This window comes from Physella acuta, unplaced genomic scaffold (assembly GCF_028476545.2).
Source record: "Physella acuta isolate Inbredline_101_S28 unplaced genomic scaffold, ASM2847654v3 ptg001155l, whole genome shotgun sequence".
In the NCBI taxonomy this organism is placed as follows: Eukaryota; Metazoa; Mollusca; class Gastropoda; family Physidae; genus Physella; species Physella acuta.
The window spans coordinates 76445-92689 of record NW_026732672.1 but is presented as its reverse complement, the minus strand read 5'-3'; the positions used below and the strand labels follow the sequence as shown (position 1 = coordinate 92689).

The following is a 16245-nucleotide window of genomic DNA, read 5'->3' as shown; positions in this document are numbered from 1 at the left end:
ACAGGAGTACAGGCCCCTGGTTAGTTAGATCACAGGAGTACAGGCCCCTGGTTAGTTAGATCACAGGAGTACAGGCCCCTGGTTAGTTAGATCACAGGAGTACAGGCCCCTGGTTAGTTAGATCACAGGAGTACAGGCCCCTGGTTAGTTAGATCACAGGAGTACAGGCCCCTGGTTAGTTAGATCACAGGAGTACAGGCCCCTGGTTAGTTAGATCACAGGAGTACTGGCCCCTGGTTAGTTAGATCACAGGAGTACAGGCCCTGGTTAGTTAGATCACAGGAGTACAGGCCCCTGGTTAGTTAGATCACAGGAGTACAGGCCCCTGGTTAGTTAGATCACAAGAGTACAGGCCCCTGGTTAGTTAGATCACAGTACAGGCCCCGTGTTAGTTAGATCACAGTACTGGCCCCTGGTTAGTTAGATTTATATTACTGGCCCCTGGTTAGTTAGATCACAGTACTGGCCCCTGGTTAGTTAGATCACAGGAGTACAGGCCCCTGGTTAGTTAGATCACAGGAGTACCGGCCCCTGGTTAGTTAGATCACAGTACAGGCCCCAGGTTAGTTAGATCACAGGAGTACAGGCCCCTGGTTAGTTAGATCACAGGAGTACAGGCCCCTGGTTAGTTAGATCACAGGAGTACAGGCCCCTGGTTAGTTAGATCACAGGAGTACAGGCCCCTGGTTAGTTAGATCACAGTACAGGCCCCTGGTTAGTTAGATCACAGTACTGGCCCCTGGTTAGTTAGATCACAGTACAGGCCCCTGGTTAGTTAGATCACAGTACTGGCCCCTGGTTAGTTAGATCACAGTACTGGCCCCTGGTTAGTTAGATCACAGGAGTACAGGCCCCTGGTTAGTTAGATTACAGGAGTACAGGCCCCTGGTTAGTTATATCACAGTACAGGCCCCTGGTTAGTTAGATCACAGTACTGGCCCCTGGTTAGTTAGATCACAGTACAGGCCCCTGGTTAGTTAGATCACAGGAGTACAGGCCCCTGGTTAGTTAGATCACAGGAGTACAGGCCCCTGGTTAGTTAGATCACAGTACTGGCCCCTGGTTAGTTAAATCACAGGAGTACTGGCCCCTGGTTAGTTAGATCACAGGAGTACAGGCCCCTGGTTAGTTAGATCACAGGAGTACAGGCCCCTGGTTAGTTAGATCACAGGAGTACAGGCCCCTGGTTAGTTAGATCACAGTACAGGCCCCTGGTTAGTTAGATCACAGGAGTACAGGCCCCTGGTTAGTTAGATCACAGTACAGGCCCCTGGTTAGTTAGATCACAGGAGTACTGGCACCTGGTAAGTTAGATCATAGTACTGGCCCCTGGTTAGTTAGATCACAGTACAGGCCCTTGGTTAGTTAGATCACAGTACTGGCCCCTGGTTAGTTAGATCACAGGAGTACTGGCACCTGGTTAGTTAGATCACAGTACAGGCCCCTGGTTAGTTAGATCACATGAGTACAGGCCCCTGGTTAGCTAGATCACAGGAGTACAGGCCCCTGGTTAGTTAGATCACAGTACAGGCCCCTGGTTAGTTAGATCACAGGAGTACAGGCCCCTGGTTAGTTAGATCACAGGAGTACAGAATCCTGGATAGTTAGATCACAGGAGTACTGGCCCCTGGTTAGTTAGATCACAGGAGTACATGCCCCTGGTTAGTTAGATCACAGGAGTACAGGCCCCTGGTTAGTTAGATCACAGGAGTACAGGCCCCTGGTTAGTTAGATCACAGGAGTACAGGCCACTGGTTAGTTAGATCACAGGAGTACAGGCCCCTGGTTAGTTAGATCACAGGAGTACAGGCCTCTGGTTAGTTAGATCACAGTACTGGCCCCTGGTTAGTTAGATCACAGGAGTACAGGCCCCTGGTTAGTTAGATCACAGGAGTACAGGCCCCTGGTTAGTTAGATCACAGGAGTACAGGCCCCTGGTTAGTTAGATCACAGGAGTACAGGCCCCTGGTTAGTTAGATCACAGTACTGGCCCCTGGTTAGTTAGATCACAGTACAGGCCCCTGGTTAGTTAGATCACAGTACAGGCCCCTGGTTAGTTAGATCACAGTACTGGCCCCTGGTTAGTTAGATCACAGGAGTACGGGCCCCTGGTTAGTTAGATCACAGGAGTACAGGCCCCTGGTTAGTTAGATCACAGGAGTAAAGGCCCCTGGTTAGTTAGATCACAGGAGTAAAGGCCCCTGGTTAGTTAGATCACAGGAGTACAGGCCCCTGGTTAGTTAGATCACAGTACAGGCCCCTGGTTAGTTAGATCACAGGAGTACAGGCCCCTGGTTAGTTAGATCACAGTACAGGCCCCTGGTTAGTTAGATCACAGGAGTACAGGCCCCTGGTTAGTTAGATCACAGTACAGGCCCCTGGTTAGTTAAATCACAGGAGTACAGGCCCCTGGTTAGTTATATCACAGGAGTAGAGTACAGGCCCCTGGTTAGTTAGATCACAGGAGTACAGGCCCCTGGTTAGTTAAATCACAGGAGTACAGGCCCCTGGTTAGTTAGATCACAGGAGTACAGGCCCCTGGTTAGTTAGATCACAGGAGTACAGGCCCCTGGTTAGTTAGATCACAGGAGTACAGGCCCCTGGTTAGTTAGATCACAGGAGTACAGGCCCCTGGTTAGTTAGATCACAGGAGTACAGGCCCCTGGTTAGTTAGATCACAGGAGTACAGGCCCCTGGTTAGTTAGATCACAGGAGTACAGGCCCCTGGTTAGTTAGATCACAGGAGTACTGGCCCCTGGTTAGTTAGATCACAGGAGTACAGGCCCTGGTTAGTTAGATCACAGGAGTACAGGCCCCTGGTTAGTTAGATCACAGGAGTACAGGCCCCTGGTTAGTTAGATCACAAGAGTACAGGCCCCTGGTTAGTTAGATCACAGTACAGGCCCCGTGTTAGTTAGATCACAGTACTGGCCCCTGGTTAGTTAGATTTATATTACTGGCCCCTGGTTAGTTAGATCACAGTACTGGCCCCTGGTTAGTTAGATCACAGGAGTACAGGCCCCTGGTTAGTTAGATCACAGGAGTACCGGCCCCTGGTTAGTTAGATCACAGTACAGGCCCCAGGTTAGTTAGATCACAGGAGTACAGGCCCCTGGTTAGTTAGATCACAGGAGTACAGGCCCCTGGTTAGTTAGATCACAGGAGTACAGGCCCCTGGTTAGTTAGATCACAGGAGTACAGGCCCCTGGTTAGTTAGATCACAGTACAGGCCCCTGGTTAGTTAGATCACAGTACTGGCCCCTGGTTAGTTAGATCACAGTACAGGCCCCTGGTTAGTTAGATCACAGTACTGGCCCCTGGTTAGTTAGATCACAGTACTGGCCCCTGGTTAGTTAGATCACAGGAGTACAGGCCCCTGGTTAGTTAGATTACAGGAGTACAGGCCCCTGGTTAGTTATATCACAGTACAGGCCCCTGGTTAGTTAGATCACAGTACTGGCCCCTGGTTAGTTAGATCACAGTACAGGCCCCTGGTTAGTTAGATCACAGGAGTACAGGCCCCTGGTTAGTTAGATCACAGGAGTACAGGCCCCTGGTTAGTTAGATCACAGTACTGGCCCCTGGTTAGTTAAATCACAGGAGTACTGGCCCCTGGTTAGTTAGATCACAGGAGTACAGGCCCCTGGTTAGTTAGATCACAGGAGTACAGGCCCCTGGTTAGTTAGATCACAGGAGTACAGGCCCCTGGTTAGTTAGATCACAGTACAGGCCCCTGGTTAGTTAGATCACAGGAGTACAGGCCCCTGGTTAGTTAGATCACAGTACAGGCCCCTGGTTAGTTAGATCACAGGAGTACTGGCACCTGGTAAGTTAGATCATAGTACTGGCCCCTGGTTAGTTAGATCACAGTACAGGCCCTTGGTTAGTTAGATCACAGTACTGGCCCCTGGTTAGTTAGATCACAGGAGTACTGGCACCTGGTTAGTTAGATCACAGTACAGGCCCCTGGTTAGTTAGATCACATGAGTACAGGCCCCTGGTTAGCTAGATCACAGGAGTACAGGCCCCTGGTTAGTTAGATCACAGTACAGGCCCCTGGTTAGTTAGATCACAGGAGTACAGGCCCCTGGTTAGTTAGATCACAGGAGTACAGAATCCTGGATAGTTAGATCACAGGAGTACTGGCCCCTGGTTAGTTAGATCACAGGAGTACATGCCCCTGGTTAGTTAGATCACAGGAGTACAGGCCCCTGGTTAGTTAGATCACAGGAGTACAGGCCCCTGGTTAGTTAGATCACAGGAGTACAGGCCACTGGTTAGTTAGATCACAGGAGTACAGGCCCCTGGTTAGTTAGATCACAGGAGTACAGGCCTCTGGTTAGTTAGATCACAGTACTGGCCCCTGGTTAGTTAGATCACAGGAGTACAGGCCCCTGGTTAGTTAGATCACAGGAGTACAGGCCCCTGGTTAGTTAGATCACAGGAGTACAGGCCCCTGGTTAGTTAGATCACAGGAGTACAGGCCCCTGGTTAGTTAGATCACAGTACTGGCCCCTGGTTAGTTAGATCACAGTACAGGCCCCTGGTTAGTTAGATCACAGTACAGGCCCCTGGTTAGTTAGATCACAGTACTGGCCCCTGGTTAGTTAGATCACAGGAGTACGGGCCCCTGGTTAGTTAGATCACAGGAGTACAGGCCCCTGGTTAGTTAGATCACAGGAGTAAAGGCCCCTGGTTAGTTAGATCACAGGAGTAAAGGCCCCTGGTTAGTTAGATCACAGGAGTACAGGCCCCTGGTTAGTTAGATCACAGTACAGGCCCCTGGTTAGTTAGATCACAGGAGTACAGGCCCCTGGTTAGTTAGATCACAGTACAGGCCCCTGGTTAGTTAGATCACAGGAGTACAGGCCCCTGGTTAGTTAGATCACAGTACAGGCCCCTGGTTAGTTAGATCACAGGAGTACTGGCACCTGGTAAGTTAGATCATAGTACTGGCCCCTGGTTAGTTAGATCACAGTACAGGCCCTTGGTTAGTTAGATCACAGTACTGGCCCCTGGTTAGTTAGATCACAGGAGTACTGGCACCTGGTTAGTTAGATCACAGTACAGGCCCCTGGTTAGTTAGATCACATGAGTACAGGCCCCTGGTTAGCTAGATCACAGGAGTACAGGCCCCTGGTTAGTTAGATCACAGTACAGGCCCCTGGTTAGTTAGATCACAGGAGTACAGGCCCCTGGTTAGTTAGATCACAGGAGTACAGGCTCCTGGATAGTTAGATCACAGGAGTACTGGCCCCTGGTTAGTTAGATCACAGGAGTACATGCCCCTGGTTAGTTAGATCACAGGAGTACAGGCCCCTGGTTAGTTAGATCACAGGAGTACAGGCCCCTGGTTAGTTAGATCACAGGAGTACAGGCCACTGGTTAGTTAGATCACAGGAGTACAGGCCCCTGGTTAGTTAGATCACAGGAGTACAGGCCCCTGGTTAGTTAGATCACAGTACAGGCCCCTGGTTAGTTAGATCACAGGAGTACAGGCCCCTGGTTAGTTAGATCACAGTACAGGCCCCTGGTTAGTTAGATCACAGGAGTACTGGCACCTGGTAAGTTAGATCATAGTACTGGCCCCTGGTTAGTTAGATCACAGTACAGGCCCTTGGTTAGTTAGATCACAGTACTGGCCCCTGGTTAGTTAGATCACAGGAGTACTGGCACCTGGTTAGTTAGATCACAGTACTGGCCCCTGGTTAGTTAGATCACAGGAGTACGGGCCCCTGGTTAGTTAGATCACAGGAGTACAGGCCCCTGGTTAGTTAAATCACAGGAGTACAGGCCCCTGGTTAGTTAGATCACAGGAGTACAGGCCCCTGGTTAGTTAGATCACAGGAGTACAGGCCCCTGGTTAGTTAGATCACAGGAGTACAGGCCCCTGGTTAGTTAGATCACAGGAGTACAGGCCCCTGGTTAGTTAGATCACAGGAGTACAGGCCCCTGGTTAGTTAGATCACAGTACAGGCCCCTGGTTAGTTAGATCACAGTACTGGCCCCTGGTTAGTTAGATCACAGTACAGGCCCCTGGTTAGTTAGATCACAGTACTGGCCCCTGGTTAGTTAGATCACAGTACTGGCCCCTGGTTAGTTAGATCACAGGAGTACAGGCCCCTGGTTAGTTAGATTACAGGAGTACAGGCCCCTGGTTAGTTATATCACAGTACAGGCCCCTGGTTAGTTAGATCACAGTACTGGCCCCTCGTTAGTTAGATCACAGTACAGGCCCCTGGTTAGTTAGATCACAGGAGTACAGGCCCCTGGTTAGTTAGATCACAGGAGTACAGGCCCCTGGTTAGTTAGATCACAGTACTGGCCCCTGGTTAGTTAAATCACAGGAGTACTGGCCCCTGGTTAGTTAGATCACAGGAGTACAGGCCCCTGGTTAGTTAGATCACAGGAGTACAGGCCCCTGGTTAGTTAGATCACAGGAGTACAGGCCACTGGTTAGTTAGATCACAGGAGTACAGGCCCCTGGTTAGTTAGATCACAGGAGTACAGGCCCCTGGTTAGTTAGATCACAGTACAGGCCCCTGGTTAGTTAGATCACAGTACTGGCCCCTGGTTAGTTAGATCACAGTACAGGCCCCTGGTTAGTTAGATCACAGTACTGGCCCCTGGTTAGTTAGATCACAGTACTGGCCCCTGGTTAGTTAGATCACAGGAGTACAGGCCCCTGGTTAGTTAGATCACAGGAGTACAGGCCCCTGGTTAGTTAGATCACAGGAGTACAGGCCCCTGGTTAGTTAGATCACAGGAGTACAGGCCCCTGGTTAGTTAGATCACAGGAGTACAGGCCCCTGGTTAGATCACAGGAGTACAGGCCCCTGGTTAGTTAGATCACAGGAGTACAGGCCCCTGGTTAGTTAGATCACAGGAGTACAGGCCCCTGGTTAGTTAGATCACAGGAGTACAGGCCCCTGGTTAGTTAGATCACAGTACTGGCCCCTGGTTAGTTAGATCACAGGAGTACAGGCCCCGGGTTAGTTAGATCACAGGAGTACAGGCCCCTGGTTAGTTAGATCACAGGAGTACAGGCCCCTGGTTATTTAGATCACAGTACTGGCCCCTGGTTAGTTAGATCACAGGAGTACAGGCCCCTGGTTAGTTAGATCACAGGAGTACAGGCCCCTGGTTAGTTAGATCACAGTAATGGCCCCTGGTTAGTTAGATCACAGGAGTACAGGCCCCTGGTTAGTTAGATCACAGGAGTACAGGCCCCTGGTTAGTTAGATCACAGGAGTAAAGGCCCCTGGTTAGTTAGATCACAGGAGTACAGGCCCCTGGTTAGTTATATCACAGGAGTACAGGCCCCTGGTTAGTTAGATCACAGGAGTTCAGGCCCCTGGTTAGTTAGATCACAGTACTGGCCCCTGGTTAGTTAGATCACAGTAATGGCCCCTGGTTAGTTAGATCACATGAGTACTGGCCGCTGGTTAGTTAGATCACATGAGTACAGGCCCCTGGTTAGTTAGATCACAGAAATGGCCCCTGGTTAGTTAGATCACAGTAGTACAGGCCCCTGGTTAGTTAGATCACAGGAGTACAGGCCCCTGGTTAGTTATATCACAGGAGTACAGGCCCCTGGTTAGTTAGATCACAGTACTGGCCCCTGGTTAGTTAGATCACAGTAATGGCCCCTGGTTAGTTAGATCACATGAGTACTGGCCCCTGGTTAGTTAGATCACATGAGTACAGGCCCCTGGTTAGTTAGATCACATGAGTACTGGCCCCTGGTTAGTTTGATCACAGTAGTAGAGTACAGGCCCCTGGTTAGTTAGATCACAGTACTGGCCCCTGGTTAGTTAGATCACATGAGTACTGGCCCCTGGTTAGTTAGATCACAGGAGTACAGGCCCCTGGTTAGTTAGATCACAGGAGTACAGGCCCCTGGTTAGTTAGATCACAGTAATGGCCCCTGGTTAGTTAGATCACATGAGTACAGGCCCCTGGTTAGTTAGATCACAGGAGTACAGGCCCCTGGTTAGTTAGATCATAGTACTGGCCCCTGGTTAGTTAGATCACATGAGTACTGGCCCCTGGTTAGTTAGATCACAGGAGTACAGGCCCTTGGTTAGTTAGATCACAGGAGTACAGGCCCCTGGTTAGTTAGATCACAGGAGTGCATGCCCCTGGTTAGTTAGATCACAGGAGTACAGGCACCTGATTAGTTAGATCACAGGAGTACAGGCCCCTGGTTAGTTAGATCACAGGAGTGCATGCCCCTGGTTAGTTAGATCACAGGAGTGCATGCCCCTGGTTAGTTAGATCACAGGAGTACAGGCCCCTGGTTAGTGGGATCATGTTGGTAGTTCAGGCTGCTTCTGTAGTTGATTTCGGTAATGTATTGCATAATTACGACTGTTATATTGAATGAATGTTGTTATTTACATTTACTATAGTCAAATAAAATTATAATCATTGCGCACGAGAACTCTTTCGATCAAAGCCAATAAACTCAAGTTATTTTTATTAGACTTTAAAATATTTCAATTTCAGAAGTTAATTTTTGTAGACATCATGAATATTTGGTTTCTTGATCAGTTTTTTAAAACTCGGCTAGCCATTTCTCCATCAGACAAAGCTAATCAGACGTCAAACGTATTTCACTGATTTCTTATAAAGTTCCAGTAAAGTCATGTTTAAAAGACATTTTGTACGAAACTACGGAGATTTGATTTGCTCAATCAGAAATGCAACGCACCACTTAACAAAGTTATGAGAATTGCAGTTTTTTCCCTTCCATATTTATTTTTGAACGACGTCTAATTAACAGTTTGTTTTTACTAAAATTATTCATGAAACTTAATTAACAGTTTAGTTTCACGTAATTTAATTTTGAACGACCTGTAATTAACAGTTTGGTTTTACTCAAATTATTTTTGAACGATCTCTAATTAACAGTTTGGTTTTAAACGCACCAAGCCTAGGCCCATGAAATTTAAAATGTAAAAGTTTAAAATCTAAAAATCTACCTCTCCGCTGAGGTAATGAATGAGATGAATACAGAGACCGAGCGCTGATGGTTCAGAGATAGCGTCATTGAACCACCAGCCGAGCTGCACACGGTCGATGCCAAACTCTGCCTAATGAATATTCAATCAGGCTTAACTATGCAAGGCGTTACATCACCTATACAAAACATGAACGTGTCTGAAGGCGGGGATTGTCTCTTGTTATACACCCACTTCCCTGGCCCACTCATCTTATTGAGTTTTTACGTCGACGTGTGATTGAGTCGGAGGTTCGATTCCAACTCAGCGCTTTGCCTGACACTGTTCTGTGTATGTACAGCAACAATGGCTACTTAGTGCCTCGATTGCTGTTAAATAAGCGCTCGTGTGTAATTAGCCAGTATCTTAACAAAACTTTACAACAATTGTTAAATCACGTGACCCAAATTCACAACAATTATCAAATCACGTGATCAAACTTCACAACAGTTATCAAATAACTTAAACCAATTTCACAACAGTTATCAAATAACATAAAACAATTTCACAACCGTTTTATCAAATCACGTGACACAACTACACAACAGTTAAAAATATAATATAATGTGGCAGCTGCTTGCGAAAAAAAACAACGAATTGCCAACTATTTTTTAAAAAATTCTCTGAAATATTTTTTAATAGCAACTGGTAAAGCTAAGTGAAGCGTTGTTCGATATCTTTCAAGCATTATAAACATGGTAATTTCCCCCACATTTATATCGCTAGGGGGAAAAATTTGCTTTGTGTGGGTTGTGTTGGCATGTTGAAAAATATTGATTGATCTCACACATGAGCGGTGAAGCGTGACGGAAGATATTATTACCAACAACGCATGTTTATGCTGCGAAATTTTAAGTTTTTATATGCCGTTAAGAGGGTATATGAAGGGTAGGACTGCCAGGACCATCATCAGGATCATACAAAGGACTCTATCAAGACTGTTAAAAAGGACCAACATCAGGAACATAAATCAGGACTCTATCCGGACCAAGATCAAAATCAAATACGAATGCCCTCAGTCCTCGAGAGATTTCTGAAAAGTTCAACACTAAACGAACTAAAAATGTATCTCAACAATATTTAAGCTCCGTGTTGGACCAATCAATAGTCAGGGTTTGCTGTTACTTTTGTGTCCATGGCCTCTACGGTCATCAACTCGCCCGCCCTCGGTATATCGTTAATTAGTTGTCTCTAATAAACTATATATATATGTATATATATATATATATATATATATATATATATATATATATATATATATATACTATATATTGTGTGGATTTGGGATTCGTTAAGCTATTTGATTTTTATTTCAAAATGCCTGACACCATAGTAACCCACAAATACAACATTAAATTATTTTTTTTAAAATCTCCCCACACGGAGAAAAACACACCATCTACCCGTCGATTACCTCACACAAAACAGCCAATACCCGCTGAGTTACCTCACATAAAATAGCCAATACCCGCTGAGTTACCTCACACAAAATAGCCAATACCCGCTGAGTTACCTCACACAAAACAGCCAATACCCGCTGAGTTACCTCACATAAACTCACCCGTTACCCCGCTACCATTCAAACACCTCTCCGTCTGTTCACGTAAATAATTTAACGTTGTAACACATCCAATTTGCCCCCCCCCCCCTACCCCACCCTATTCTGCCAGTAACGTCTTAATTTTGTAGCATACATCAGATCACTGTGGTTACACATTATTCATGCATTGAATGTTAATATTTCAGCGCGCGATTTTCTATTGTTGTAAATTGATTTAGTGTGTTCATTATTTCCTCAGCTGTAAGCCTTCCTCAGCCAATACCGTGTACCGTGTCGACTCCACAATAAGCGGCTCAATTTATTTATTTATTTCTCAATTTCGATCAGAATCGCAAGCTTTGGTTCGAGGTTATGGGTTTATGAATGTGGTAGTAGAGAGTAATGTACGTGGATAGGGTCGGCGCATGCGTGGAGTATTGTTTGCGCATGACTATCGTCCGTTACTCGTTGAAGCTCACTGGGACGTGACGTCACGGTTGAAGCTAATGAAGAAAAGGGCGGGAGTGTAATTAGAGCTACAAAGAAAATAATCTATCATTTTTATTCGATTTTATTCTCTGAATGATGAATTATTGATTACAATTGGTCTATAATTATTTTTTGGGGTTTAATTTTTTTTTTATATTAGTGTTTTGTAACTTGGTTATTAAACGAAAATATGATTCGCCTTCCCCAACTTTTCCATTGTCACACATCGTCACAAAAATCAGACCCTCCCCTAAATTAACTCATCCACCCCACTTCAACCCAAAAATAATTCACAATTATTTTTTTTTGTTCTTTAGGCGCAGCGATATCAATAAAAGGAATCCACTCTATTGCAGTTTATAAAGATATCTTCAAATTATGCGAATTAACTGCTAAATTTCAGTTCAAAAAATGACTTTTTAAAATGTGACATTATGTCATTATACGTTCTCGTTTGACAGGTATGTGATAGACAGGTGTTTGACAAGTGGATGTTTGACAGGTATTTGGTAGCCAGGTGAGTGTTTAATAGGTATGTAAAAGGCAGGTGGATGTTTGACAGCTAGGTTTATACCCGACAGACAGGTGTATACCCGACAGACAGGTGTATGTCTGACAGGTGTATGCCCGACAGACAGCACGATGCCCTACTCACCATGTTGACAAACTCCTGGTAACTGACTGAACTCCGCTGGGGGTCCGCGGCCTTGATCTCCAGGACCGTCAGGGTGTGGGGGTCAAGCTCGGCCCGGACCTGGGGGTGGCGCAGCAGGAACATGAAGTCTTCGATGGCGATCTCTCCCCGCCGGTAGGGGTCATACTGAAACAAGACTCCGTCACGTGACTACAGAGAACACAATGTTCTAATGGTACTAGAGCAAACTTGGATCAAATCAATGTTCTAATGGTACTAGAGCAAACTTGGATCAAATCAATGTTCTAATGGTACTAAGGCAAACTTGGATCAAATCAATGTTCTAATGGTACTAGAGCAAACTTGGATCAAATCAATGTTCTAATGGTACTAAGGCAAACTTGCATCAAAACAATGTTCTAATGGTACTAGAGCAAACTTGGATCAAATCAATGTTCTAATGGTACTAAGGCAAACTTGCATCAAAACAATGTTCTAATGGTGCTAGGGAAAACTTGGATCAAAACAATGTTCTAATGGTACTAGAGCAAACTTGGATCAAATCAATGTTCTAATGGTACTAGAGCAAACTTGGATCAAATCAATGTTCTAATGGTACTAAGGCAAACTTGCATCAAAACAATGTTCTAATGGTACTAGAGCAAACTTGGATCAAAACAATGTTCTAATGGTACTAAGGCAAACTTGCATCAAAACAATGTTCTAATGGTACTAGAGCAAACTTGGATCAAAACAATGTTCTAATGGTACTAAGGCAAACTTGCATCAAAACAATGTTCTAATGGTACTAGAGCAAACTTGCATCAAAACAATGTTCTAATGGTACTAGAGAAAACTTGGATCAAAACAATGTTCTAATGGTGCTAGAGCAAACTTGGATCAAAACAATGTTCTAATGGTGCTAGAGCAAACTTGGATCAAAACAATGTTCTAATGGTGCTAGAGCAAACTTGGATCAAAACAATGTTCTAATGGTGCTAGAGAAAACTTGGATCAAAACAATGTTCTAATGGTACTAGAACAAACTTGGATCAAAACAATGATAACGGAAGGTCTCGTTTTCTAATCTTAAATTAATGAAACCAAAAATGTATTATACATGTAGTTTTCATGCGCTCTGTATAATAGAAATTACATTTTTATATACGTTTTCATTGCTCATTCAATCTTTCTGTAAATGTTAAATTTGCATGAGTTTTTATGCAATGCCCTAATGTATATAGAGTTGTATATAATGCCCAATGTGTATTGTTTATATAATGCCCAATGTGCATTGTTTTTATATAATGCCCAATGTGCATTAAGTTTTCAGCAAGGTGAAATGGACATGGTCTATTTTAAAAAGTTAAGTTTAATGGTTACAGAGTGGCTCAAATGAAATGTCTAATTAATTATGAATAGTTTTAGACAGTTGAGCGTAGGTCAGCGGGTGCAGGGCAGAAATAGACAAACGCCTGCATGTTTTAACAATGTGGTTCTATAACAAAACACACAATGGCACTTTCCGCGACGTCAAGACAACAGAGAAGCCAACCAATCAAATTAGATTGTCGCCATTTTGGTTTACACTGGCAACCAATAGGAAGTGAGGAAGAACAAAAGATTACACGACTTACCTGGTCAAACAAAGGCTTCCATTTCTGAAACAAAAACAAAACAAAATTGTTAACTTTGTGCGTGAGTTAACTTTCAAGCTAAGTTAGTATCGGCGTCACATGTTCACGTAGTAATAATTAATTGACACCTCATTATCACATGGAAATAATTAGTTGACACCTCATTATCACATGGAAATAATTGACATCACATTATAGCATAGAAATAATTAATTGACACAATCACATTATCACATGGAAATAATTAATTGACATCACATTATCACATGGAAATAATTAATTGGCATCACATTATCACATGGAAATAATTGATTGAAATTTCCGTGTAACATCGAACTACTTAATTGACATCACAGTGTGGCAGAATTAATTAACTGACATAAGTACAATAGGGCCGATGTGTCTTGTGGAGGTTTATGTGTGGAGATATGTGTGTATGAGAGTGCGTGAGTGTGCGCCTCTGTGTATGTGAGTGTGTCAACAGGTGTAATAGTAGGGGTGTAGTTTTGGCATGGTGTGTGAGTGTAGGCCTCAGTGTATGTGAGTGTGTCTACAGGTGTAAGTGAGGATGTAGTTTTGGCAGAGTCACCCACAAGCAATTGGAAGGGTTGGGCAGGGTAAAGGCTCTATACGCCCACAGGCAAACAATCGTTAATTAACAGAGTAGTGATTAGGTGTTTACAGAGATGATCAAAAGCCCACCCACCCCGCCCCCGGTACGGTACATCATACACAAATCTGTTCTCAAACAACACCGGAGCACGACAAACCATAAATAAAACGCCACATGAAATGTAACCTTAAGCAAAAGCCCATAAATCAGTAAAATATGAGCAAAAGCCCATATCACAGTGAACTATGAGCCAAAGCCCATATCACAGTAAACCACGAATTAACAAAAGCCCATATCACAGTAAACTATGAACAAACGCCCATATCACTGTAAAACACAGATGAACAAAAAGCCCATATCACAGTAAACCACGAATTGACAAAAGCCCATATGACAGTACACAATTAAAAAAAGCCCATATGACAGTACACCATAAACAAAAGCCCATATGACAGTACACCATAAACAAAAGCCCACATGGCAGTACACCATGAACAAAAGCCCATATGACAGTAATAAGCCCCTAGTAAAACAAACCTCCAGCAACTGTTTGAGAATATCCACCTCTGTAATGAGGATAATTTCCGCCATCTTGGTGCCACTTAATTCAAACACTTCATCTCATACTGGGCGGATAACTCCAATTGTAGGAAGTTCTAGCGAGTTATCTCCCGTAAACAGACGCACCAAATCACCAATTAAGGACCACGCGAAAACGACACAGAAAATACCCCTAGAAACCAGGGGAAGCAAAGCGGCTGAGGCAGCCAGTGAAACTACGTCAAACAAGTTCTTTATCTATTGATTTCCTATGAGGCGAATGAATATTTTTGACACGGTACTTTAATGAACCAAGAAACTACTGCTTTAAGGGACGTAACTCTCACTTGCTTCTGGCACTGATTTATTTCGAGTCGGATTTGTGAAAAATAAAATTAAGCGAAATTCGGCAGATCCACGATTCTGTATTCCTATTTAACAATTTATTTCTGCGAGGAAGCAATTAAAAAAATAAAATTTAAATAAGATAAACAAATAATGTAGTTGGACATTGTACATAAGACAAACCATGATTTAAATCACATATTTAAAAATATAATCACAGCACGTAACTTAATAAGTTATTGCTATCAAGAGAAATAGAAGTCGAGTTAGCAATTTATTATGGTATGATATTCATTATGTACATTTGCAAAACCTTTCGTTTTCATTTGGTGTTCAAAATTATGTTAAAAAATTTGATGTTGATGTACTTGTTTTAATTGCAAATAAAAGTATTTAAAAAAAAAAAAAAAAAAAAAAATATTATGGTATGAGAAAAACAAAAACAAAAACCTATGGTATGCCAAATTTTCATTACTGAAACAATCTTTGAGCAAACCAAGTGAAAAATATGCCCCACTGTAATGTCTAGTTTTACATGCAGCGACCTTAATAACCATACTTAAATTCATCCTTTTGCTCATATCATAATTTTGATGTTTATTCTGTTTAATTACTTATACCTTACTGTTTGCCCCACACATTTGGTATGATATTATTAAACTGGTTTCTTTTTCTTGTTTGTAAATATTTAAACAATTTTGATGTGATTATTTTAAAATGGTAAATAAAAAAAAACATTTTTTTTAATTTAAAAAAAAAACAGTCAAACAGTAGACGACGGTTGGTAGAAGACAATAGAAAACAACTGGCTAGCAATGGAACTATTTTGTTAAAAAACACAGACACTTCAGGTACATAGTCACCAATATAAATACAATGTTTAGATAAACTTTTTGCCAACTGAAAGAAATTTCACATGAATGTTCAGTAGAATAAAGAACTTTCACATCAAGATTCACCTATATAAGTAAATTCATATGAATATTTTGACAATATAAAAACAATTCCAGATGAAAATGCACTTAAACAAACAAGAAAATTTCATTACACTTTAAGCCAATGTGAATACACTTCACATGAACATTCACCACTATAATGAAACTTTGCATTAACTGGCACTAATATAAATAAATCTTGAGATGCACATCCCAAGAACACTTAAGTCTGGAACCGCTCACAGACCCGGTCCAACTCGTGACGGCGTCCCTCCCCGCCAAATCAGCGAAGATATCTGTCACGGTTGGGTGACCACGCGATAGCACGAGATCAAACCGGCAAAACAACTTCCACCTCATGAGCTCAAATTAAGCTCCACTTGATGCAGTTACCCAAGAGCTAAACTTAACTCTCTCGCGGCCTGCACGCGAAATGCGCTGGACTGGGCCATAATGTCTACATCAAGAATTTGAAATCAATTTTATTTCTGCAAACATCGCCCCCTCTCT

General features: G+C 43.4%; 1 protein-coding gene across 1 annotated transcript in view; it reads right to left on the bottom strand.

Annotated features, from left to right (window-relative positions):
- Positions 1 to 14506, bottom strand: part of LOC131956486 (rhomboid-related protein 3-like) — a 32289-nt gene extending 17783 nt beyond the window's left edge. Inside the window, exons 1-3 of the mRNA XM_059320957.1 lie at positions 14453 to 14506; positions 13303 to 13326; positions 11687 to 11875 (exon numbers count right to left, since the gene is read on the bottom strand). Of these exons, the coding sequence (XP_059176940.1) occupies positions 11687 to 11875; positions 13303 to 13326; positions 14453 to 14506 (267 nt within the window). The remainder of the gene's footprint in view (positions 1 to 11686; positions 11876 to 13302; positions 13327 to 14452) is intronic.
- Between the last annotated feature and the right edge of the window lie 1739 nt (positions 14507 to 16245).